This window comes from Rhipicephalus microplus, chromosome X, assembly GCF_043290135.1.
Source record: "Rhipicephalus microplus isolate Deutch F79 chromosome X, USDA_Rmic, whole genome shotgun sequence".
NCBI classification, from domain to species: domain Eukaryota; kingdom Metazoa; phylum Arthropoda; class Arachnida; order Ixodida; family Ixodidae; genus Rhipicephalus; species Rhipicephalus microplus.
Genome location: NC_134710.1, coordinates 483,048,980 through 483,075,387, shown reverse-complemented (window position 1 = coordinate 483,075,387; position 26,408 = coordinate 483,048,980). Strand labels below are relative to the sequence as shown.

Below are 26,408 nucleotides of genomic sequence, written 5' to 3'. Positions count from 1 at the left end.
AAAGAATTATTGGTAAAGGTTCATTTGTTTACAAAAACGGCAACGCCGCCACCACAAAAACGAGAGCCACGTGGCTGTGAGAGCAGTGCGTAATTGAGAATAAGTGTTTTCATTCTTTATAAGCTAGGTGTCAGTGACAGCGATTACGTCGAGACATTGTGTCTGCTGAGAAACGAACGCGAAAATGCAATTAAGGTTTTTTCATGCTGCGAATGTTACGTTTATATATCGTCATGTTACTCATAATGCAGTGGTCTTGTGCGTTTGACGAGATATTATTCTTGCATTCAGTATGTAAACTTTGCACAGGAGTCACCACGCTACTGGTGTCGCACTTCGAAGGACCTCTTCGTGTGTCACATAAAACACGCACGAATTTTCACTTTCTCGCATCAGGAGCTTGTCCTCAGTCACCCACAAAAACGTCCAATTTTTGTGACGCTTTCACTGTATTCTCTTTTAAAGCAGAATTTAGTTTTCAGGGCAGAGGTTTTAGCTTGCGAACAGTGACTCAGTTTCCGTAAAACCAAGGGCCGTCCTAGTCAGTTTGTGCTTTTTGAATGGCGCCAACACCTTGTCTCGGGTCTATGAAGAAAGAACTTGTTCGAGGGCCAATTTTGTGCTTTCCGACATGATGAATACTATCAACTGCGTTTCATCAAGCCTTACACCTAGTGATAACACAATTTTGACAGCGAAAAGTAGGTTTACATCAAGCAGCTGTGGGATTCCCTCGACTTCTTGAGAGCGCCTGATGAATTTCTAGTTTGGTGACTTTGGTAATCTATTACTGCGAAGACAGCAATTGCCTTACAAAAATAGTTACTCCCTAAATGAAGTAGCTGCGAAGGTACAAAGTAAGATAAAGTGTAAACGATTACAAGAACTTCATTACTTTTATTGCAATTTGAACATATTTGTTTACAACTCACACAAATACCCAAAAAAGAAGTCGCAAGAAGAGCGCCATCGTAGCTAAGGCTTAGAGCATCTCCCATGATATTTCTCACCAGTCGCTTTGATTTTATTTACCGTCCTATAATTGATGAGGTTCTTTCCTTTCTTGGCTCTCCATACACTTCATTACCAGTTCCCTAATTTTATGCACCGGGCCTAAACAGGTTGATTGCATGATCTTCCACCGGCGATAAATGATCGTGCTGAAGCAAAGTGAAAAGAATGAAAAAAAAAAGAAAAAAGAACGACACAAACTCCTAACCGATTGCACTAAAATTGAAAGATCTATGCGTGGAGTTTTACATGAGCTTAAGCAATTGTTCGCCGCCTACCTGTAGTTTTGCAATGACCTCATCGTGTTTTACTGTACTTTGTTGTGCAAACGGCACAGAACGTTACATTTTTTGTATTCGGTGTTTCAGTGAATGCTTTTTATAATGCCCAAAGAAAGGCTTCACAAGAAAAAATGAAAATTCTATTTAGCAGCAAGCTATCGATTTCAGCGGACGTGAGAATTCAGGCGAATGGTGCAGTTGATTACTTAAAATCCACTAGTGAACTTCTTAGTTATAAAGTTTGACGATTGTTGCTGACTGTAAGTCTAGCTACGCTGACCACGATGCTGTGTAAGTTTTTGGAGCGATGAAAATCTTTGGTAGAGTCCTGCAGCCAGTGAAAATAAATGTTTATTTTTTTTAGAATGAAACTACAACGTGACAAACCAGGTTCACCGCATACAAACTTAACGTCTGCTGATAACGTGTTGCAGTGACTGAAGTGCTAAATTCGGAATGTCTGCGGTGATACCGCATGTTAGAGAGCTTGTGCACTCAGATTGAACTACGGCTCGTTTATCATTAGTTGGTGGGTGCATGAAACTAGATGCTAGCCATCGCGTACAACGCGAGAATCCTGGTTTGGCGTTGCCGGTATTTTAGCCTTTTTCTTGCCTCGACACTTCTGACGTAGCTAGAAAACGTGGTAGATGTGAAACGTCACCATCCGTTCAATTCTTCATTGACATCTTCGTTAGGATAACCTTGGGAGCTTCACTTCACACGATGTGTGACACAACGGAGGAAGACGTCGCGGGAGGGCGAGAGGTGACTGGCCCGGGAGAACACGTCTCGTCGTGACCATCTCTTAAGAGAATATAGAAATGTATTGAATGAAGTAATAAATATTTAATTATCATAGATGACTATGAATACTTATAAAGACTGTTTTCCAAATCTTGAAGTTAAAACGCGTGATGGCATCACCAATATATTTGCGATAATTTCTTTATGGGGCGCTAGATGGTGTCGCAATCTCACGAGATGAATCCACTTCACTGACGTAAAAGGTAGTATTTGTTTTTTTTCTTATACTAAAATAGAATAATTTGAGAGAGATAAAGCAACAGGCCACCCCCCTCCCAAAAAAAAATAAAATAAAGAGGACGTTTTTTTTCGATCTTGGTGGCACACATGTGACCGCTTGTTATAAAGGGGGCGCTTGCAGCATCCGTCTATGTTCGGTGGAAGCACCGATTAGAGTTTTTGCGAACTATCTGCGCGGGAGTCATGTAAGCCACACGAACACAATGCAGGGTAATCTGATTCTTCGGCTAAATCACTTGCGTTTTGATCCAATTAAAGTAGCCTGGAGATTTTTCTTTATCCATTCGATAGGCCAGAACGAAGTCTCGATCCGTTTTGTGTTGATTTTTTTGCCAAAACGATTATTGACAGCTCTTGCTTTTGCAGTTGCGATTTTCGAATTCAACCAGGAGACAAACGTCGTCCACTCCCATGCGGTGTGATCTTTGCTCCATATTGACATCTTGTGGTGTTCTGTGTCGTTATATCACAAAAATGTACAAGACAGCTATGTCACCATTCGTTTGTAATCACTGCCTGTTAGAAGCGCTTGAGATATGGAAAAGATTCATTTCTCTTGAAGCAGAGAGGGCTTGCAAAGCAGTGGGTCGTTCTTGTCGCACAAACTTTATGAATGTGTTGAGGCTTTCTTGCACTTGGGACGTGGTCATTGTAGTACCACTTGTGTTGCCTCGTCCACGAAACGATGAAGGCGTCTACACGACAGCGTTATTGTACTGAAAATGGCCGCGACAGTGCAACAGCAGTGCTCTGTTGCCCACAAAGTGGACATTGTGCTGGCTTATGTACTGCACAACAATCTGGCCATCCTGCGCCAACTAGACCCACGATAGTAGCGATATTTATTTGGTTTAATACATTTTCAGTCCATATAGAGAAAAGGAGGTGACCAGCCGGTACAACCGATGATATTGATATTTATCGGTTAGGCCGGAAGCAAGCCACTGTGAGGCCGTAAGCGAGTGCCAGGGAAATTGTCAGCCCATATTCAGCTATCCCTACTTCAGTCAGGAGGTTTACTTAAAGGCGCATCCACCACCCACACAATCTGTGTGTTCACCAAGAGCGGAACTGAAGCGACTTTCGCAGCATCTTCGTATTTGCGCCTGGAAGATCTAGAATATCTCAAGAGAAAGCCTTCGACAAACGAGGCCCCAATTGGTTGGATATTGAATATCGATTTCGGCAACACACATTACTTAAACGTCACTAAAACGAAACAAAGCTGTAATATTTCATCAGCTTCATAAAAAATCTCGGGCGCATCCACTATTTATTAATGTTTCTGAATTGTTTACTACAACAAAACTAAAAAGTCATTTCGCGACCTATGCGGGTGGCATCCCCTGCGTACACTGATACTAAATGAGCGAGAGTTGCCCAGTCGTCTGCTAGTACTCTAGTAGACTGGGCGACCACTTGTCGGACACGCAAACAGGATATGCAAATTCGAAAGTCGAAAGTTTGGAGACTAATTCTCTTATTGCATGACTGCCTGCGTATGGATTGTTTTATCTAAGGCTGACACTGGCTAACTGTCACACCAGTCCCGTTTATTAGGGAGGCAATCGCCGGGCTAATTCCAAGGGTCGAAATATCGGCCCCCCGAACCGCACCACGAAAGCGTGGACAATTTAGAAGTGGTCCTTTTTGGCGCACCAGCGGACGCCGGCTGTGGTCCAAAGAACAAGTCAGAGCCGAGAGTTGATAAACAAACAAAATTATATTCTCATTAACGGCAGATCAAAAACAATACACACGTATGCACACTCCACAATAATTACATACAATACGTCACCAAACAAACAACGTCCTACACAGTACAATCAGCCACACTTGAAACAACGGACACAGACAACAATACGCACTACAATGCAGTCGCATGCATTGAACAACCAAGACACTTAAAGACTAAAGAGATATAAAACCTATTCAGTCCAAAGTCCTTGGAACAAAAGTCTGAATGATACTCTTCCGAGAATCACTCACTCAAAGTCCAGCGTTGTTGTCGTTCCGCAGCTCTCGAAGTTTCTCTTCCAGGAAACCTCCCGTCTTCAATTGGCCACTCTTCAAACTTCAACTTCTTCGCCGGAACACGTCGGCTTCACACTCGCAGCGGTTGCCACGGGTCTTCGCTCGATAGCGGTAAACACACGCTCTTGCCTCTAGCTCGAGTCGTCATCCCTCAGGTGGAAATCCTCTTCACCTCCTGCTTCGTCTCTACGGACGAAACCTTCGCCGACTACACGGCGGTATACCCTACGCGCTCTGGCGTTAACTTCCGTCTCCTCCTGATCTCTCGCCTCGGCTGCTCGATTAAATACCTTCCGCGCCACCTTCGAGAAAATTCTCGTCATTTCGTCGGCGCGATACGCAGCGAAGGCTGGGGGGAGAGCGAGACGGTTGGAATGCCCTCCCCGGATGACTCATCTCGGCGTGGCCCCACCTCCTTCGTTCTAGAAAAATCGCGGGCTTGCTCGGCCGCCGTTGTGGGGTGAGGAGGTTCGTCGATGAAGCCACGCTTCTGCGGGGAGAGCGCGCGCCCGGGGAGCCTTGGCCGTTTGTTTTCTTTTTCTTTCCCTTTTTTTTTCTTTTGACTTCGCGACGTTTCTTCCGCGCGTTACCGCAAGAATTTGCGGCGCGCCTATTTTTAGCGCTCGTTCTGTGACACTAACTCATGAGAAAATTAAATACTTCCAGAAAGCTGCTGATCAGATGACATTTCGTATTTTATTGTGCTGTACGTTGAACCACTTAAAAAAGCTGTCAGGAGGGAAGCTGCAAGGCCTGCTCAGCTGCATCGTTTCTGGGATGTATCTTGACCTGAGTGAATATCTTGCACGCCGAAGAAAGAACCAACGTTTCCTAGGCCACTGGAATTTCAAGTTTGTTTTGTTGGCACTGAATCGATGTTCGGTGAACTCAGTGGAGGAAAAATACAAGAAAAGAAAGCTTTTTGGCTAGAGTTGACTGCCTGGCAAAGTGTGTTAAACCTGCCTAACTGCGTCGTAAGGGTTCGTATAGGCAAGTGGTTGGATTTTTATAGTGGAACAATCCTCAGCTGCTAAAAGCTGATTGAGTAGAGGGAATAAGCTCACTTGTCGTGTTGATATTAAGGGCCTTCTGCGAAAAAGTTGTCATTGATATATAACACTTCAGACAAGTGAACAGCCAAGTTAATAAGGTAATAGCCAAGGCCACCTTGCTACGTAAAGACCTTGAGCTTGTGAAACTATCAAAATTTTTTGATGTATCTATAGGTGTGTGTGGTTGGTATTTTTCAGCGTTAAGGCACATCAGCCAGAAAACCCTTTCCGGTGACATGTAAGCGAAAGAAATTCTTGGTAGTTCTGTGTGAGTACATCTCTTAAAGCAACCTAATGCTTGTTTCCGGGAAATAACCGTTTATTACGATGAACTCGGCTCAAGTTGTGCTTTGTTGCTTGATTTTGAAGGCATTTTGTGTCTGTTTTTGGTAGATGCAGTGGTTTATTTTATTCGGTGCTGGAAGCGGAAGTGCTCAAAGTTGTGAAAACAAACTTTGAAGATAACGATGTTCTGACATTTGGAAGAACAGCGGCGAGTATCTCCATCACTAATTCAATGACAATAGTGACCCAATATAGCAATGACTTAAAATTACTCAGCTTTGAACGCTGTTCAGTATCGTGCTTCACCTTGCCTTCATCTCTTATCTGCAAAAAGACCACACTAACCTTCATTCCGTCATTGCGTCGGTGCTCTGTAGCTTGCATTTGCAGTAATTTCCTTATTCATTTTGCCAAAGTCTTCGAATAATGTGCTTCGTAAACACATCACCTAGCTGGCAATAAAGTCAATACTACATGGGCAAAAATTAGGCGTTTTATGTGAAGAAACCCCTACTGTCTCCATGGACATTCAAACATTTATTTTGAAATGGTGTACTCAGGAATGTGTTTTGTGACTAAATACCATGAAGAAATTCGAAGAATAGACGTAGGAAATGCTGCCCCGCCGCGGTGGTCTAGTGGCTAAGGTACTCGGCTGCTGACCCGCCGGTCGCGGGTTCGTATCCCGGCTGCGGCGGCTGCATTTCCGATGGAGGCGGAAATGTTGTAGGCCCGTGTGTTCAGATTTGGGTGCACGTTAAAGAACCCCAGGTGGTCAAAATTTCCGGAGCCTTCCACTACGGTGTCTCTCATAATCATATGCTGGTTTTGGGACGTTAAACCCCACAAATCAATGAAGACGTAGGAAATGCTGCATGAAATTTTAGAGGCGTGGCGCTCTCAATATTTCAGATTACTTTGCATTAGCGTATCATTAGCTTTCTTCACAATAGTTTAACGTTATTTTCTTACATGTGCAGCGCATTTTGAGGCGCTATTTGATCTTGTAACCTGAAATTAGAGTTATCAATACTTGCTGTCAAGTAACACCTTTATTTAATAATATGAGGTATTTATCTCTCATGAAAGTGTTCCAGTGGTGGGCAGCACTGAATAGAATTATAAAAATTTGGCGCATACCGCGTACTGTTGAAGTCAATGATATATGAAGCATGTAGCACGAAGTTTCCTAGGGGCACTTTTAAAAACGAGCATAATCCTAGGAGGAATATAAATGCGGTACTCGTTAAACATAAACGGCTTGCGTCTCTCATATTCATATGGTGGTTTTGGGACGGTGAACCCCACATATCTATCTAAACATAAACGGCTATTGTATCTGCGTCCACGTATCTAGAAAACATGCAAAGTTAGAACTGGTTGCTCATAGTTGTGTAACGACGCCATCACTAGAGACTGCACTACCAGCACCAGCTGTGGTAGGCTAAAATGTTGTTTTTTTTAATTTGTCCGTGATGAACGTTCTTTTGCATGAAGCGTAATGTCTAATAGGGCTATTAAACTCTTTTTTGAGTGACCATGGAATTACTTCTCCGGAAAGCATATTGCCTCACAAATTCATTGCCGCGCTATTTTCAAAAATCCGTTCAGCACTAGCGGAGTTACAAGGAGTCACAAAGATTTGGCACACGCTGCAATTGCATTCTCTTTTCTCTCGTCCCGATGAAAGCGCTGGAAGCCAAGCAGGAGGAATGGGAAGGGCAAACAAAAAACGTGACGCGCGCTTCGGGACCTACAGCACTTTTTCTTTTTTTTTTCTTTGAATACGCGGCTTTTTTTTCAGTGCGATCGCACGCGCACGTGTGGACAAGTGACGGCCTCTCGCGGCGATCTGTGTAGCAACCGAGCATGCCATTTTCAAATAAACGAATGGCTCATAGATGGGTAACTTAAGCATGATGTATGAGCGTCTTGTCATTTGTTGAGGGAAGAAGAAGCATTTTTTAATGGGCTTTGATCATTTGTTGTGAATTCCCGGCCGCTTGCTGCACTATAACATTTGGCTCGCATGTTCTCGGGAGCGTCTACTACAGATTGGCAGCGTTTTCGGACCATGCTCAAAAAGTGTTGCAGGGCACCTTTTAAGAATATCGTGAGTTTTTTGTGTGTGTTATCTGGCAAGTGTATTAGGTAGATAGACGTTAAGGACAATAGTTTTTAGCGCATCGTGCGCTTACCATGAAAATTCACTACGCTATAGCATCTACTGCAGCACTCATATTAGAACAAAGGCGCGACGATTATCCAAACATTCATGTTTACGCTGTGGTGATGAGGATATCACACACAACTTTTGTTGGCTTATTTCCCCAGGGAAGATAAACACTTGAATACAGGTTGCTGAATCAGAAGAAAACAAAGGTGATGTGCATTTGGCCGCTATGAAAAAGAGGCAACTTTGCAAGAACAATTTGCGTTAACTTGGGATGGCGCTTGCATCGTAGATATACATATATGATGGTTAGCGTTAACTTGGGATGGCGTTTGCATTGTAGATGTACATATATGATGTTTATGATTTGTTCTAAAACGTGAATAGCCAGAACTAGAACCAAAATTAAAGTAGCACTATCTTTAACGCCTGCATGTTGTCTATTTTCAAACAGTCTGAAGACCTAGCATGGCTCTGTGAAAAAATACGCAATCGCTGCGCGTCATGCTTGGTATGATTCATGCTGTTATTCAGTTTTTTTATTTTTGCATTCGTTAGGTCTACTCTGTGGATGTCAGTTTTTACCGCTCTCACGTTTAAGTTACTGATGGCTGTTTTTGTTGTTTAAGAGTAAAATATCAACTGTCGATGTCTTGTCATGCATACCCACGCGTCGCAGCCCGTCGTATACAAGATTCATCCGCACGTGTCTGGAGGAAAAGAATTGATGACGTACGCGACAGAATTTTCACTTTAATCTTGTCTCGACCAGCCAGTCGTATTCGTCAAACTCTTTCACTTTCATTCCAATTTCACTTTTCACAAAGTTAAAGAGGAGATCAAGTGAGCACCCAGACGTTCGCGAATAGATAGATAGATAAAAACTTGCAAAGTGCTTGCAGTATGCAAATAAATGTTTAGCATACAAACAAAATGAATTATGACGCTTTACAAGCCAAACGTCTACATTATTAAAAAGCATGTCCAAGTGGCTAATCATAAATTATTACATCGGTGAATAAACTGACATACACTGATATGTTTTTCACTTAGGACTCACTTGGACGCAGACTATTCATCATCTCGCCAAGGTGGGCTCACTCGTACTCAAATGCACGAAAAGTTTTCTCAACCGTACTTGCACGTACTGAAGTTCACCCGGGAAGGTCTGGGTTACGTTCACTATTTACGCGACGGGTAAATTATTCAGTCTGTAAGTTTCGCACTAGCAAAGAGAGTGTGTAGAAAAATAATTGTGAGGAAATATGATTTGTCTAGCGAAGAAAAAGTGTGCAGCTTTAGGGATGTCTTATGTAGTCATGTTACCAATCACCTATAGCAGGCAGTGTGCGTGTGCTGCCGAAGTGTGCACAATCTGTAATGACTACTGCCAGAAAAAAGAGGCTGTACGTGAGAAGGCCAAGAAAGCAATGACACAGAAATATGCGTACTGTGCGCTCTGGTAAGTTTGCGAGCTTTGGCGATGCCATCGGTAGCTTATTGTAACCAAACACTTACAGTATTTCCTGCGCACGCTATGAAAACAACGTAAACGTCGAGCTATTCTTGAGAGGCTTTCGGGTGCCTTTTTGAAAAAATTGTTTTTGTATCGAGGACTTTACATACGAAAAAGTTAGTTACGAAGGTAAGACGCTCTTGTAGAATCAAAGGAGTCACGACAAGCTAGTTCATAAAGACAGAGAAGGCTGCAACATGATCCCGAAGGGCTAACGTTCTCTGCGATATGAGAAAGTGGATACGGAGAGAGAGCATCACGCACTGCACGAACATACGCACGCGAAGAAGTGTAAAAGTTTGCCTTTCTATAGGCTAACTAGCTGACTGAAAAGCGATTGCCTGATAAGCGAGATATATAAACGTTTACTTCGAAACAGTGTTCAGAGCGATGCCCCGTATCACCCTAAGTTGGGAGGGTTCCCTAGTTGAAGAACCTCTGGCTTGGGCGGTCCTCTTGACCCTGGCGACGAGTTGTCGCTGATGTTTGAGGTCCTCGAGGACGAGCTTGACCTCTCACGTTTCGAATAAGTGGTCTTCGTTAATTCTAGATGCTTGGTCCCGCTTCGGTAGCTTGTCGTAGCTTGCATGGCACTCGCATTCCAGGAGCAATTGTGCCAGGGTGTCCGGTATGCTGCAGAGCGGGCACATGTAGCCATGTGTTGGGTAGAGGTGGTGCATTATTATTTCATGTATGTTCATGTAAGTGTTGCTGTAATGACGGACGTGGACGCCGCCGCAGAGTTTGCAAGAGGGCTGTATTGCACAAACTATACGAGTATATGTAGGTACAGTGGGTTGCTTTATCAATTAACTTGGTGGTGCGAGTTCGAACACAAGACATGCGCAGTACACACTGGTTCACTCAGTTCATCCTCTTATCACATCCCTGCCCCCCTAGCAGTCAATGGCATAGCAGAGCACAGGTCGTCTTGCACGAGTAGAGCGGTGGCATCCTTGCGCGGTATCAGGTACAGTCGATGTTGGCCCATCATTGGCTGGCATTGCAGCTTCTCGCACAGGCGATCTGGTCACCGGAACGGGCGTCGCCGGAAACTGGAAGTGAGGGTCGGCGGTATCTGGTGAGGCAGACTTCCATGTTCTTCGCACATGGTGACGATGACGTCTGCGTATCGCACCGCTCGTAGTTTGCACTACGTACATGACGTGACCTAGGGACCTCAGTACGGACGCGGCTAGCCACTTTGGCCCACGAGAGAAGTTCCGCACGTACACAGAATGACGACGGTTGGACGTCCACTTTGGCTGTCTCGTACACCTTGCGTCTTCGACGTCGGGCTGCATGCTTGACAAGCCAGAACGGAAGCTCCTTCTCAGCATGAGTTTTCCCGATTTCCGCATGTGGCGTGGGGTGCTGCTTGAATAAAAAACACACTTTACACGCCACTGTGCGCGCACACTTGCGATCGCGAACCAAGCGCTCGGCCCTTCCATTGCTTGCGGGATGGTATGGCGCTGTAAACATGTAGCGGACACCGTTCCGCTTCAAGAAAGATTGCAATTCTTGGCTTGAAAACGCCGTCCCATTATCCGAAACGACCAACTCCGGTAATCCGTACGAAGCAAACATCCTGCTCAGTTTATCAATCACGACTGACGAGTGAAGCTATAGCATGATTTCTATCTCAGCCCACTTTGATAGTGGGTCCACGACAAGAAAGAAAACACCTTGAACTGCTCCGGCAAAATCTAATTGTATTCTGCTCCATGGAAGTTCGGACTTCGTCCAGAAGTGTAAAGGCGTCTTAGGTTCGCTTTGCCTGTTTGTTTGGCATGGTTGGCAATGACGAACAAAATTTCAGATCTGGGCATCGATCTTCAGCCATCAAAAAGTGATCTTGCCAGAGCTTTCATGGCCATACTGCCAGGATGATTTGCATGTAAACTGCAGAAAACATTTTTTCTCAGTTAGTCTAGCAGTATCACCTTGTTACCCCACAAGAGGCAGTCGCGGTGCACTGACAACTCATTGTGCCTCACCTGATAGACGGCATACTCTGGAGGCACACCTTGTTCTCGCCAGCCGTCCCTGACCCATTTCTGCTCCCTGGACAGCCAAGGATCACGCAGAGTGGCTGATGCGACATCTCCTGCACTGACGGGCGGGTACTCGACTGCTTCAAGCATGAGGACGTCTCCTGGCGGCTCGATGTCTGGCCGGTCTCCGGGTATCGGCAGCCTGCTAAGACAGTCAGCATTTCCGTAGTCTTGCGTCTTTCTATATTCTAATATGTATTGATAAGCAGATAACATTACAGACCAGCGCAACATACGCGGTGACAGCACTACCGGGATCTGCTTATCTCGTTGAAAGATGCCTAGAAGTTGCTTCCGTCTATCCGGTGGCCCAAATACTGCAGGCTCTCTTTGAAAAACTGCCACTTGGCACCGTGAACACACAGTTTGGTCTTCGCGAGTCGGTTGAAAACGTCTTTCAGGACCTTGCGATGCTCCTTCGCTGTTTCGCTTGCCACCAGAATGTCTTAGAGGTAGGCCGCCACCTGCGGTAAGCCTGCGAGCATTGTATCCATTGTTCTTTGAAATAATCCGGGTGCCACCGACTCACCAAACGGCAAACGTCACACTTTGTACAGGGCTTTTACTGTATTGATAGTGAGCACATCTGCTGAAGCATCATCCACCGAAAGTTGCTGGTACGCCTGCGTCAAGTCAATTTTTTACAAAATTCAGCCTTTCCCTAGCCTTGCGAAAAGTTCTCTGCCAGTAGGTAAAGGTAAACATTGTTTCTTACCGCTTGGCTGACTGTGCTTCGGTAGTCACCGCATACTCTCAGGGAACCGTCCTTTTTTCGCACAATCACCACAGGAGCGACACATTTCACATACTGGGTTGGCTCTAGAACACCCTGACGTTCTAGTTTATCCAGCTCGGCAATAACATCATCCTTAAGAGTGAAAGGAATGCTGCGGCATTTAAGAAACTTTGGCTGGGCGTCAGGCTTCAATTCAATGTGTACTGGCGGTAGGGCTGCGCCACGAAAGGTCTCACCGAAAACATCCGGGAATGTTTGGACATCCGGGAATGGTTGGACATCCGGGAATGTTTGCAGTATATGTAGGTACGATGGGTTGCTTTATCAATTCACTTGGTCGTGCTAGTTTGAACACAAGACATGCGCAGTACACACTGGTTCACTCAGTTCATGCTGTTATCACAGTTGCTTTGCAGCTATCTGAAAATCGCGCCTTCTTCTTTGGTTAGTTTTGGATGGGGTGAAGGGTTCACCCGTTGCTCCAGTTTATGGGGTTGAAGTAGCGACGAGTAGGTGTTTTTTACTACCTCCATCTCAGCAGCCACGTATCGGGTATTTTACAGTCCCAGGGCAGCCAGGCTAACGCGCTCGCGGGCAGGTGTATGAGCCTCTTCATTTCTCTGTAGACCCTCGTGTACAGGAACCCAGATTACGCAGGTACATGGAAGTAAAGAGCTTCGCCGTTTCAGGATGTTAATTGCGTCTGCTGAGACGCGGCCCTCCGCATAATTCCGGCAACCAGCTTGCGAGTCAGTGAAAATCACCACAGCGTCTCTACATGTGGTAGTGGTGAGAGCTATTGCCACTTCTTCCGCTCCGTCTGAGTGCGTGCCTTCACCGTGCGCTCTCGGCATTGAGAGCCTGCGATGCTGATAGCATGAGCGCTTCTACATGGATACTTGGCCGCGTAGGTGTAGCGGGCGTCCGGGTCATGCCTGAACTCTCGTTGAACAGCTTCTGCTCTAGTATTTCGTCAACCTTTGAGGAATGTCTACCCCCCACCGGGCGTGAGCTTGAGTCGTTCTAGCTCGCTGTTCTTTTGAGCCTCGGCGAGCTCTTGCCACGTGTTTTGGACACCCATTTTATGAAGTCATGAAGTAGAAGTCATAGGTGGTAGTCCCAAGGCGGCTTTGGTTGCTTTTCTTGTCGTAATCTTAAGGTTTTCTACTTTCGTGGTTTTCAAACTGAGGTATGGCGTACCGTACGTGATGCGGCTGGTGAAAAGAGCTTGCATTATTCGCAGGGTGTCATGTTGTTTTTGTGCCTATTGCGTTGGTTTTCGATCCTCTTGACGAGGTGTGTGAGCTGCGAGAGAGTTCTTTGGAGTCTCTGTGTGGTGGCTGCTCCCGATCCATGCTGTTGTATGTGAAATCCGAGCACCCGTAGCGTATCAACTTTCGGAATAATTGTCCTGTTGAGGGTGACGCAAGGGTCGGGCTCTTCGTATACGGGAGGCCTACCACTCGTCCTGACTTTGAGTACAAGGTTCCCAGACTTCTCGGGGGCACAGTTAAGACCGAAGTGTCAGTTATTTGTCTATGGTGTTTACGGCATCTTGTAAGCAGCTCTCTTGTTTCCCTATGTTCGAAGCATTGGTCCTGAGTATGATGTAAGCGTACATCGCGTGCCGCACATCCGGTATTTTATCGAGAACCTTAGGCAGATTGATCATGGCCAAGTTGAACAATAGCGATGACATGACCAAACCCTGCGGCGTGCCTCGTTCAGGTAGTTGGAAGATTTGCCGTGGATGTTCCAGATGCCCTCAGTTGCTGTGCAGTCCATCAGAAAGTTTCTGACATAGGTGTAGGTCCTAACGGCGCAGCCGATGCTTTCGAGGTTGGTGAGGGTCGCGTCATGGCTTACGTTGTCGAAGGCCTCCTTGACATTTACTCTAAATAGCGAAAACTTTGGTGACTGAGGTGATCAAGAAGGTCTTTGAGTAGTAGAAGCATGTCGTGTGTCGGAAGGTGTTGATTAAACTGAACATCGTATCTGGTAGGTGCCCACTATCTTCTAGATACAAGGTCAAGCGGTCGTGTACCATATGTTCAAACAGTTTTCCAACACATGAGGTGAGGGAAATTGGGTGCAAGTTCTCAATGCTGATAGCTTTGTTTAGGTTGGAGATCATGGTGATCTCCGAGTACTTTCAAACCGCAGGCAGCTTTTTTCCCCCTAGCTATCGATGTAATATTGGAGAAGAGCTGTGGTGGCCTGGTGCGGTAAGTTGAGCAAGTGTTTTTTGACCATTCGGTCTTTTTCGAGGCTGGTGTTTCTCGTCTACTTCAATTGAGCAGTGCAAAGTTCCGTCTGTGTGAAGGGCCGGTCGATGTCAGATTTCTTGTTCCCACGTATTTTTTGGTGTTAAATGACGTGAGCGGGCGCGTCTCTACAAAGCCTTTCTACTAATTCTTGAAGAAGATATTATTCCGATCCGGCGTAGTTGTGAAAAAGCTTATGAAGATGCTGCTTCTGTGCCGCTTTGGAGGATTTTGTGTCCATAGGAGAGCGTAGCAGGTGCCAGGTTTTCTTGGCGCTAACAGTTTCTAGTAGCTTGTCGCAAAAGGTGTGCCAGTTCTGCCTGGCCAGTTGGTTGGCATAATCTTGACTTTGCTTCGTGAAAAGAGCGATGCTTTCTGAAGCTTTCTGTTAAGCTTTTGCCAATTCCATCTCTTGAGAAATTCTCTCCTAGCCTCCCAGAGGTGGAGAGGAGGTGCGTCGACGGTGGGTGTATCACTCTTGAGCAGTATGTTTTTAGTGTGTCGCTCGGATGTATCTAGAACCTTATAGAACTACTGTTTAATGTTGTTTATAGTGGTTTAAACAGCGAGGTCATCCCTGTAAAAGTTCCATGCTGTTAAGCGTGCTATTCCTGTCTTGTTCTGGCGACGAGTGTGTGCTACGTCAAGTTGGAGGAAATGGTGATCGCTGCCTAAGGTTTCTGGTAGCACACTCCATTCTGCCCTGGTGACGTTCGCCGTGAAGGTGAGATCGGGATTGGTGTCCCTGGAGACGCTGTTCCCGATTCTCGTCTTCTTGAGAGGGTCGTTCCGCAATGTTAGTCCGTGGTGCCGGGCGACAGTGTGCACCCTAGAAGAGTCTTCCTTCATGGTGATATGACAGCCCCATGTCGTGTGCGAGGCATTTAAATCTCCCACTATGACAATCTCGTGGCCTTTTGTGCGCTTCCTGAGTTCTCGTACGAATTGATCCAAATCTCGTAGTAGGTCTCGAGGGGCGCTCAACACGTTGGCTAGTAAGAGACTTCTTGGCGTCTTTAGTTCCGGCAGAAGCTCTATTAGGGTGTGCTCCGTCTGTGTTTACTTGACTTCATGCTTTTGCGCTGAAACAGTTTTCTTGGCAAGTATGGGAGTGCCCTAGGTTTCTGCACTGGTCTTGTATTCTTGCAGACGGACGTCCTGGGCGTTGATTTCCTGGAGTGCGATGATGTGGGGTTGATTAGACTTGATGAATTCTTGTACGCTCGTATGTCGTGAATGGTACAATCTACAGTTTCATTGCCATATGCGTAAAGTTCATCGCTGATATTTTACCTTCATAGTAACGGCCCATCATCTTCAATTGATTCGACGTCACGTCAGCGACTGCGAGTGAGTGAGGCTGAGCGAGAGGCATTGTGGCTGTTAGCCCGCGCCTTCCAATTAAGTTGGCGTGGGTTGATGAAGGTGTCGAGCTGTGCCATGGTTACATAGGCTTTCTTCGCGTGTGCAAAAAAATGGTTGAATTGTGCAGCGATCGCGTCAATCTTGGCATTCACAGTGATAATTCTGTGTTCGAACACTGCGGCTGTTTTTTCGACTGCTGATTGAACAATTTTTCCCATCATGGCATGGATGTTGGTCATAAAAGGTTCCTGCAATATCGTGCACCTGGAATTCACAAGAGCTTGGACGTCCGCCTTAGGCAGTATCTTACCCGGCTGCGAGCTTGTGTCTTCTAGCATTAGGTATTGTTGTTCTGCATTTTCAGAAATCTTTTGATGCTCTTGGCATTCTGAAGTAGTTTGTCCATGAGCTCTTTCTAACTTTTCTAACTCTGAAGCAGCTTGTCAATAGGATTTGTTGGTTTTGCAAGTGGTGGTGCGGATTTTGGAGCTTCTTTTGCTGGTTTTGCAGTCTAATTTGAAGGGCCTGTAAGAACGCGGTTTCCGGCGATGTAAAAGCCGAGCTGCTGCTACCACTCAAGTCGCTTATTCCAGCGTAGTAGCTCGTTCGTTTGGCTGATAGCGAGCGCGCGCGACAGCGGGAGCGTCAAGTAGCTACAGATGTGACAAGCTCCGGAAACTCTTCTTTCAGTCATGAGTTCTGCGCTGCTTCTTCCTGGTATTAAGCCGCTGATGACGCCTTTGAATTCGTCATCCGAAGTGCGTATTTCGCCATTCACATTGTAGAAATTGCCTCCTAGCTGTATTGATGCTTACTAGCTTATTTGCGTCTTCATTGGTGACGGTGCAGGCGATGATTAAGTGTTTAGTTCTCTAAGCTTGTTTGCGCACCTTGTCGTTAAAGTCTTGCTGAAATAGTCCACTCGCTGTTCCGATGGCATGCGTAACAGCGAGGGTATTTCATTTAGCGAGGTCGAGACCTGCTTGATCCGAGACCTGCTTGCGGGCGCTAGACAATCTTAAAGTCATCGAGTGGCAGAGGTGGCATCTTGGGCCTGCGTAGTTGTTGCGATGGCGATGACTTCAGCGTCTGCTCTGTGATAGGTGGCTGCCCTGTGGATCGGTTGGCCTGTGTCCTTAGATTGGTGGCAGCCTTCTTGTCTTTCTTACTTTTTAGTGTTATAGGTCCACGAAATTTCTGTTGTTTTGTTTGCCTCCACTGGGTCAGTTTGCATTGCATTTTCTTCGTCTTGCTGGTTTCTTTGCATTTCGCTTGCTGCAGCTGCTGTTCGGCTCATTCTAAGAGATCTTCGCCACGGTGAGTGCTAGCACTCGTGCCGTGCCATCAGTCATGGCTGAGCACGTGATGCACGCACCGTTCAGCTTTTCTCAAGAACGAACTTGGCGTTAGGCTTAAACAACTGGAAGTGCGCTTGTCGGGAACGAAGTCTCATATCTTGAGACAAAATGCACTCACCCAAATGGGACTAGTGTCGGCCGACTTCTCGTGTCTTGGCGTTTGAGGCTGTGCAATGTTTGAGTTAGTCACTGGCCTAGTTATGGGTTGAAAAGCACAAAAACAGAAGCCCGTGTGAGATGCGTCTGCTCTATACGGCTCCCTATCCTATTGAAAAAAAAAAAAACGTCCACCATAGGAATGATGGATTCCACAATCCACCATTTTGGTGGATTATGGTGGTGGAAGTGGTGGCACATGGTGTATGGTGGCGTATGGTGGAGTGGATGGTGGATGGCGCGCTCCAGCCGGCAATGCTGGAGCGCGAAGCAGCATCAGAACCACCGTGACGAGCTGCCACTAAAGAAAGAATAAAAATAATTGTGTAAAAACGATGTAGAAAGCACCTGTAAAAAAAGAAAAAAAATGCGACAGCGCAGAATAGAACCTGCCACGTATGAATTTCGAACTGAGCACACCAACCACTGCGTCACGCCGACAGATGGTGACATGGGTTTTAAAGAAGTAGTCAACTCACAAAGTCACTGTTTAAGTTCAGTCTTGTTTGTTGTTTAGTCGGGAGGGACGGGATCTGCACCTGCAACTAAAATTTGCACATTTGATAAACACGAACAACTGCTGCCTGTAACAATTGCCCCTGCAATAATGACAACAGCGGTATGTTTTCGTTACAATTTACAACCGCAAGGAGCCCCGCAGTGGTGGTCTAGTGGCTAAGGTACTCGGCTGCTGACCCGCAGGTCGCGGGTTCGCATGTCGGCTACATTGGCTGCATTTCCGATGGAGGCGGAAATGTTGTAGGCCCGTGTGCTCAGATTTGGGTGCTCGTTAAAGAACCCCAGGCGGTCGAAATTTTCGGAATCCTCTACTATGGTGTCTCTCATAATCATATTGTGGTTTTGGGACGTTAAACTCTACATATCCATCAATCAATACAACCGCAAGGAAAAAAACAACAACAACTCAGTGGACTGAGGAGCATGTTGAGTTTATCGGTGGTTACTGTCAAGTTTATTATCCGTTTCTCGCTCCTTCCAAAGGGCGATATCAGTTCAGGCTTTATGACGCTTCTATGCTCATTCAATAGATACGCCCACAAAATTGATTTTGATCTTTTTCGCGCAACGCACAGCGCACTCGTGCCAGCGCACCACTGTTGCTCTGTCGTTAGGAACAACTACATAACAGCTTGGCCAAAATGAATGCAGTGTGCAAGAAACTATATGCTATCATATTGGTTTAGTAAGCATACGAATTGACGTACCGATGTTCTCGCATAAGAGCCAGTGAAGTGCCGGCGAGTGCAACCGGCGGCTGTCGGTGAGGGGAGGCGTACCTTTGGTGGAAGCGCTGCAAGCGCGTCGCATCGATGTTTGTCGCTTCTTGCGCGGACACCGTACACAATAAAAAAGGCTTCATTTAGGGTAAATGATGGCCCAGGTGTGCTTCATTGTCATTTTTACTCGTCAAAATTGTGTATTCTGAATCCCAGAAGCGCCGATAACACTTGCACGGGCTCGGTCGGTATGACTAAACTTTGGTGGAAATTATGGTGGTCTAGAACAGTAGGGTGAAAGTCTAATTCGCTGGGGCTCATCTCGACGCATGTCGAAAGTGAAAGTTTATGCATATTCGCACGCACTTTGTTAACTTAAAGGTACGGCTGAAACAATTGAGTGTGAGAGAATTACCAGAGTTGCGTTTCTAGCGTGGCGACATCAAGTGACCTCTGTATTCTGCTCTGATGATTGAAAGGGGCAATTACGAATTGGAGCCCATTTATTTGTCTACAACTACGTGCCAATGTAAAATATTTATTGTCATGTTCACAGTGACAACTCTAGTTTTCTGAACATCACAACAAACACATCGCGAATGTCGAACTGATGTAAGTACGTGCGCGAAATGTAAACATATACCCAGCCACATATTCTATGCTCCACAGAAATTGAAGCGTTGTAGACACCACAGGAATAAAAAAAAACGTACTAGAAAGCGTAATGAGCAGCGTTGGTTTCTTTTGACCGTAAACATATATCTCTGTGCATTAAAGATTGAAACGCTACAAATAAGTAATTTCACATACTGTGATGTGCTTTTCCTCATGCCGCAATCATCCACAAAGCTTCTCTCATGCCACCGTCATCCACCTTGCTCACCAAGCCTTCCACCAAACACGTTTTGCCTCACCACCATGAGCAAGCATTTTCCACCGTCGCCACCATTGGCTCACCACCACCACCGCCATCTGCTCCCATTTTTTCCACTCTAGCCGTCATCAGCCGGCATTTTCTACCATCACCACAATTGCCTCGCCACCACCACCACCACCTTCTGCCATCGTTTTTTCCACTTTCGCCGTCATCAGCCATTACGCCCACTACAGTTTTCACCATATCCACTAATATTTCTACCATATCCACTATTCTTTCCACCATATCCACCAACGATTCCAGCATCCACCAACCCAGGATTTTCAATAGGGTAGCGGTGGATGTGGCTGATAATCTCAAGAAAAAAAATACCAGCATCTCCACGGAGTGTACGCTGGTGAGGTAGGGTGAAGCTCCGGAGGTTTTTGGTTACACCATGAATCCTCCGCGAACTTCGCCTGAAAAAACTTTGAGAACCACACCGCTTGCCGATTTTGCATTCCGGGGTCTGCTTCTCGTTGAGCCCGTTTCGCAGCGGGTTCCTTGGCGTGCACCGTCTCGGGATGCGCCCGCCACCGCACTTACAATACAACACGTATGGCGACGATCCAAGAGAAGGAGAGATAATGGGCACGCCGGCAGAGCCCGGTGCAGCCCGCGCAGCAGCCAATCAGAGAGCAGCGTAGAGAGCCTCGATGCCCGTTCCGTAGAGCGCCCGGATGCGCATCGAGGCACCCTAGAGCAGCAGTACCTCCAACGCCACCTAGCCTCCATTTACCAAACGGCCGTATTGCACACATATCTAAGGGACAGTGCCTTCTGGGAAACTAGACGAGAAATGGCGATGATGACACAGAATGCATACAGCGCCATCTAGTATATCATCACACAACTGCAGTTTGCATGCATCTGTATGGGACAGCACCCTCTATGGTATGATAAGGGAGATGCTACTCGGTAAGCTGGAGAGAGGCATTGTCCTAGACCATAAGGAGCTTCACCCCTAAAAAATCTAGAAGTGGCTTAGCACGGCTATGCCAAATAGACGTATAGCCTACATAAAATAAGGGCGCGTCGCTAATATCAACGTTTCATGCATGGTACTAATTACCCGCGTCTAGTCTTAATTACCACCGCGTCTAGTCTTAATTACCGCAGTCTATCTATACGTGGTGTTTACGAAGTCAGTCTCGCAAGTCCGAGTCACACTGGTGCTTTCACCAAGTTCCACCTCATAGTCAAAGGCGACGCCGCTTTGCTAGACGTTCCTTCCTTTCCTCCAATGTCTCGTGTTAAGCCTTCTTCTGTTCGTTCTTTCTACGTTCAACCGCTCATTACTAGGTAATTACTAGGTAACCACTTCAGGATCCAATGAGTTAAAGGGGCAGCGATATAAACTTCACGCATGTCGCGTTTCTTTGCGTCAATACGTAGACATCAATCTCCTAGCCCCAATTCAGTTGTAATGATGCAACAGAGGTACACATTTTTATATGTAATATTGATTAGTATGCCCCGCCGCGGTGGTCTAGTGGCTAAGGTACTCGGCTGCTGACCCGCAGGGCGCGGGTTCGAATCCCGGCTGTGGCGGCTGCATTTCCGATGGAGGCGGAAATGTTGTAGGCCCGTGTGCTCAGATTTGGGTGCACGTTAAAGAACCCCAAGTGGTCTAAATTTCCGGAGCCCTCCACTACGGCGTCCCTCATAATCATATAGTGGTTTTGGGACGTTAAACCCCACATATCAATCAAATCAAATCAATATTGATTAGTATGAACAGTATCAAACCCCATTCAAACGCTGCCAAGCGGTCACCTCCCGTGGTTTCTCCCTGTCTGATCACGTGGCCAAACGAAATGGTGACGCAAGTTTCAGTTGACATTTCGTCTGCTCGGTGCACACATGTATAGGCATGCCTCCTCCATTGTCAACACTGCCGTCATCAGCGTCCATAAGAGCCGATAAAAACACTGACGAATATAAAATCGCGGAGATTCGTGGCATGGCGAATCATTTTCGGCTTGCTCCTCTTCTGAGCAGTGACTCAGAAATCTACGCTGGACATAGCAGTGACGAAGCAGCAGGAGACTTATGCTTGCGCCACGCTGGCTGGCAAACATATGAGCGATGCGTGTATGTTAGTTGTTCGCGATGACCGTATGACTAACTAATCACATTCGCGCTCACGACTCTATGAAAAATCACCTGAAGCGGCACAGTGAAAACGCTGGATTAACACGAACACACTGCACTAACAAAAAAAAAAACAACGCAGAGTGAAGCCGTTGCCAGGCAGACAGGCGTCGCTGCCACACGGTACCACATGTAGTCATTACGATTACAACACTGAAAGAGTTGATGTGATTGCTGCTCACTGATCGTCACTCAGTGCCTGAGACGTGGGCTAGACGTTTGCTGACACACGTCAAAATACTCTCGATGCCGTGTGGCCGGGAACGTGCCGTGGAGCGTCCGGATACTCTTTGCGCTCGAAATAAAATAACCTCTAAGAAACGAACATCATTCGTACATTGCTAAATAATCATGCATACCAAGCAATCGAGTGAACGCCAGATCTCGAGTTTGAAATTTGGTGTCACTGCTCCTTTAAGATTTTCCGCTCTTCTCCCAGAACAACCATTTCGCTCCCCTTCGTCATGGCTATGCCATACTGGCAAACACCCCGCTATATGTGTGTAGTGCCGTGGCAGATGAGACCGAAAAGAGCAGCGTGGCAGGAGGTTCACGAGTCATGGGGTTGGATGAAAATGCGTCTGCCGCGGCTATAACGTCTCTGCTCTGGAATGCACAGACAGGCAAGTCGCGCGCAGTCACGGCTTCACACTCATTCAAAGCACGGTTCTTGTACGTGCAAGAGAACCTCTTTGGCTTTGCCAGTGTAGCTAACGCTAAAATATCTTTGAAGTGTTGGAGGGGGGGGGGGCTGTTTCGCACTCTGCTATGTATTGCACTACATGCATAGAGTTGAGGTCGGTAAATTTATATCCGGTTGCCTTCAAACGTCCCTGTGTTGTATTTCTTCTGTGCTTGTGGCTGAAGCAAGGGCTTGTTTTTTCAGGGCGAGCCTGGCCTGGACGGCATTCCTGGCGTGCCTGGCTCCAAAGGGGATCGCGGTGAACCGGGTCTTGTTCACTACCAGGAGTTTGAAGGGAAGATTGTCATTTTGGAGGTGATTGTATGCCTTCATTACATCCCGTCATGAAGCAAAGTGGCATAACTATAAGTGTTGTTCGAGGGAAAGCTATTCACGTGCATATTCACGTGGTATATGTCTTTATATGTGCGTAGTGTGCGTGATGAAATGATGCATACTAGGCCACATTGGAGATAATTTGATATCGTGCCCCTCAATGACACTTAGTTTCGTCATTTCCGTTTGTCATTTAAACTTGTCATCAAGATTTTTTATCGGTCCTAGTGTGTTGAAAATATTAAAAACACATCACCATTACTAAACTGGCTTTTAATTAAATCATTGTCAGCACCTTCGGACCAATGATAAAAAGCGGGATAAAAATTTTCATATCCCTCAAGAATTTGTAACTGAAGTATCATTTATGGGTATGATATCGAATGATGTCTAACATGTGCACCTAGGATACATCATTTCATGGTGCACACAAGGGTTAAACGATCACCATTGACCTACCTACTCCTGAAACATCATTAGAAAAACTTAGGCAAACTATATCTGTACTCTAATTATCGCGTTCATTACTATTAGGACCATGTCAATTTTTCATCAGCAGCCAAATACAACGTACTAATACTGTTTCGCAGGCTTCGATTCTGCCCCTCTGGATTATGAAGTGGTTGTATAGAACCTGCTGTTTGAAGGTCTAAGTGGAAGGCACCATTGCATAGTTTTACCTCTATTGTCTTTTTTTAAATTTTTACGCGGCTATATCAGTAAAAAAAGTGGCAGGCAGGTATATGACGTGCATTATTCGCTTCAGAGTAGCCTCCAATAGGACCACGCGCTGACATACTATGCAGTGAAGGCGAGGCAAAAGCGAGCTTTGTAATTTCTTGACGTTCTTCAGACAGAAACATTTTTCTCGCTTCAAACAAAAAAAAACTACTTTTTTGAAACTTCCTCTATGTCCTACAATAAAGTATACAATGCAAAAATATACAAGCAATATTTTTACTTGAACCGCTACAATTGAAAAACAGAGGGGCAATGTGAGTAAAAATGCTACTTTTCCTGCTTTGTGAGAATACTCTGGCCACATTTTTGCGTTTTTCGCTCCGGAAGTATTTTAATCAGTTGATATGGGCACATGTTAGGCAGAAAATGTAAAAATGAATTGGCAAAACATTGTGTACTTTTTGTAAAAAAAACGCTAAACATGCAGCATTTCGCAATGTTTTTCCAAGACGAAAAATCAAGTTCAAGCAAAATATAAATTATTATAGTCACGAAAAAGAAGTGCTTCGACATAAGGAAGAATTTTTTTTTCGTAGCAATCGCTCGTATCAGTCAAGCTATATGAATTATTTTGCGCGAAACAGATAAATTGGCCGCCCAAAGTTTCAAGTGCCCTTTAGGCCACACAAATTTTTTTTTCGCGACATATAACGCCATAGTACCTACTTCTCACATTCATATACAGTGTGTCCCACATAACTTGAGCTAAGAATTTGAAAGTGAAAGGCACTTAGGAGGCGAATCGAACCAAACCCATACTACTTGCAGTAGCCTGTAGGCGCTCAGGCTATTTTTTATTTCTGCCCAAAATAATTCATTGACAACTCCTAAGCACGTAAATTTTCAATTGTCGGCAGGAAACCCAAAGTGTGAAGACTGAAAGGTAGAGCACATTCAGAAACCACTGACTAAATTGTTTCTTGTACGATACGTCTCGTGCTGTTATTTTTTCCACATTGTAAAAAAAGCCCGCAAAACGTGAAAAGAAGCCGTGCGACTGGCCGCGAGCGTACTGCAATAGTGCTGCTATAGGCTTTCTTTTTAACGCGTTAAAAATAACAGCGCTAGACGCATCGTACAAAAACAATTTTGTCGTAGGTTCTTCGAGCCCATAATTAAAAAAAAAGAGGTAATTAAAGTAAGAAATATTTAGTAAGGGGAGAAACAAAAAAAATAGCCTGAGTACCTACAGGTTAGTGCGAGTAGTAGGCGTTTGGTTCGATTCGCCACTGAAGTGTCTTTCATTTTCAAATTCTTGGCTCAAGTTATGTGGGAATCCCTGTATACCAGCACCCTCTTTTTCAGCATGTTCAGTGTTCAGAGATGGTGAAAAAAATTACGACATAGACTTGATAAAAAATGACTCATATATATATATATATATATATATATATATATATATATATAACGGAAGCGAAAAAGCACGACTAACGAAGAAACACTTTTATTATTCACATACGTTTCGGCTGGTGGGCCAGCCTTCGTCACTGACGTCAATATATATATATATATATATATATATATATATATATTCCATACTCAGAATTGATCAATTGTATCATTTTAAATTACTTCAGTTAATACAAAAGACTAAGCTATATGAAGAAAGTTGCACCGGAAGACCACACTACAGTCTGCGAGAACAAAAGAAACGAGCTCCTAGAACAAGAACCCAATATGGAAAACAAAGTATTGCTTACCAGGTACCTCAGGTTTTAAATACCCTTGCAGATCAATTGAACTTTAGGGCTAGTAGTGCGACTTTCAAGAAACAAAGAACTTATTCATAACCACCGGTCTACACTATCGAAACTACGTAATGGAGTCTCATGCCTCTGCAAATGCTTAAATTGTTCATAAACTTCTATGTCAATTATACGAGTGTATACAGTGGAATTCATTGTATCCGCATGCATTTTGTGTATGTTTTTGAGTTGTTTCATTGATATTGCTTAGTTGTGAATTTTAACGAGAGTGACCTCTAATTATTAAAATGTGTTATGTAAACTTCTTATGCTATTTATGTTTGAATTTTGTGTTTACAATTTCAGGTTGCTTGAAACCAATGTATTGAATATATATATTGTTTGTCAGTGCTGATGTCTGAGCTTTGCACTGTCATAGACTGCAGAGGGACAAGGGCCTTTGTCAGGCTGTTCGCCTTTAGCCCTTTGCCCCTGCAGTGAGCTCTGTATCCGGCTTACTGTAAATAAAAATACTACTACTACTACTACTAATATATATATATATATATATATATTGTCACGTAAGAGTGAGGGTAGCCTGAAGACAGGAGACCGGGAGGCTAGTAGAAATAGAAGGAGATCCGTTTATTTGGCGGACTTGCGCCCACTAAAGGAAAACAGACACATCGGCTTAGCGAGTGGCGAAAAGCGTGTTCGACGGCCGCCGGGGAACGGAATGTCCCACTGGATCGCAAGGCGCGTTCACCATTCGAGATACAGTCGCCGTAGCGTCTGGCGCTATCTCGTAATCCACGAATGGGCGACGTGCGGGCCATGATTTTCGCAAATGAATCTTGGTGCATCCTGGACCACAATAAGGCCGCGTGCCGGCGGTATCGGCATGCGCAACACTATCCGCAATACGCCTCGCGGCATTGCTCCCCTCCTCAACGTAAGCATCGACACGATGCTACGTTTAAAATAAAACCAAAACAAAAGGACAGCCTGTGTGAACGTAAATGTCAAATAAGCACGAATCACGCACACATAAACAAAACAAGAGATGCAAACAGGGAGCCTCCTTTAGCGCGCATGATAGGGCTTCAAACGGGCGACGTGTACCACTTCTTGTCGTGCGCGGCGTCGTTGGGATGAGCTAGCCTCATCAGGGACCACTTCATAGTCCACTTCACCCACTTGACGCATGACTTTGTATGGGCCGAAATAACGGCGCATGAGTTTTTCACTTATTTCTTGGTGGCGAATGGGCGTCCAAACCCAGACTCTCTCACCTGGCCTGTATGTTAAATCGCGTCTCCGC

General features: G+C 45.4%; 1 protein-coding gene across 4 annotated transcripts in view; it reads left to right on the top strand.

The window, feature by feature from the left end:
• The window catches only part of Mp (collagen XV/XVIII-type protein multiplexin), a 731,849-nt gene that overhangs the window by 479,435 nt on the left and 226,006 nt on the right, over nt 1-26,408 (top strand). For all 4 annotated transcript variants that reach the window (XM_075880876.1, XM_075880875.1, XM_075880877.1 and 1 more), the window contains one exon: nt 22,530-22,640. In XM_075880876.1, coding sequence (XP_075736991.1) covers nt 22,530-22,640 — 111 coding nt within the window. The remainder of the gene's footprint in view (nt 1-22,529; nt 22,641-26,408) is intronic.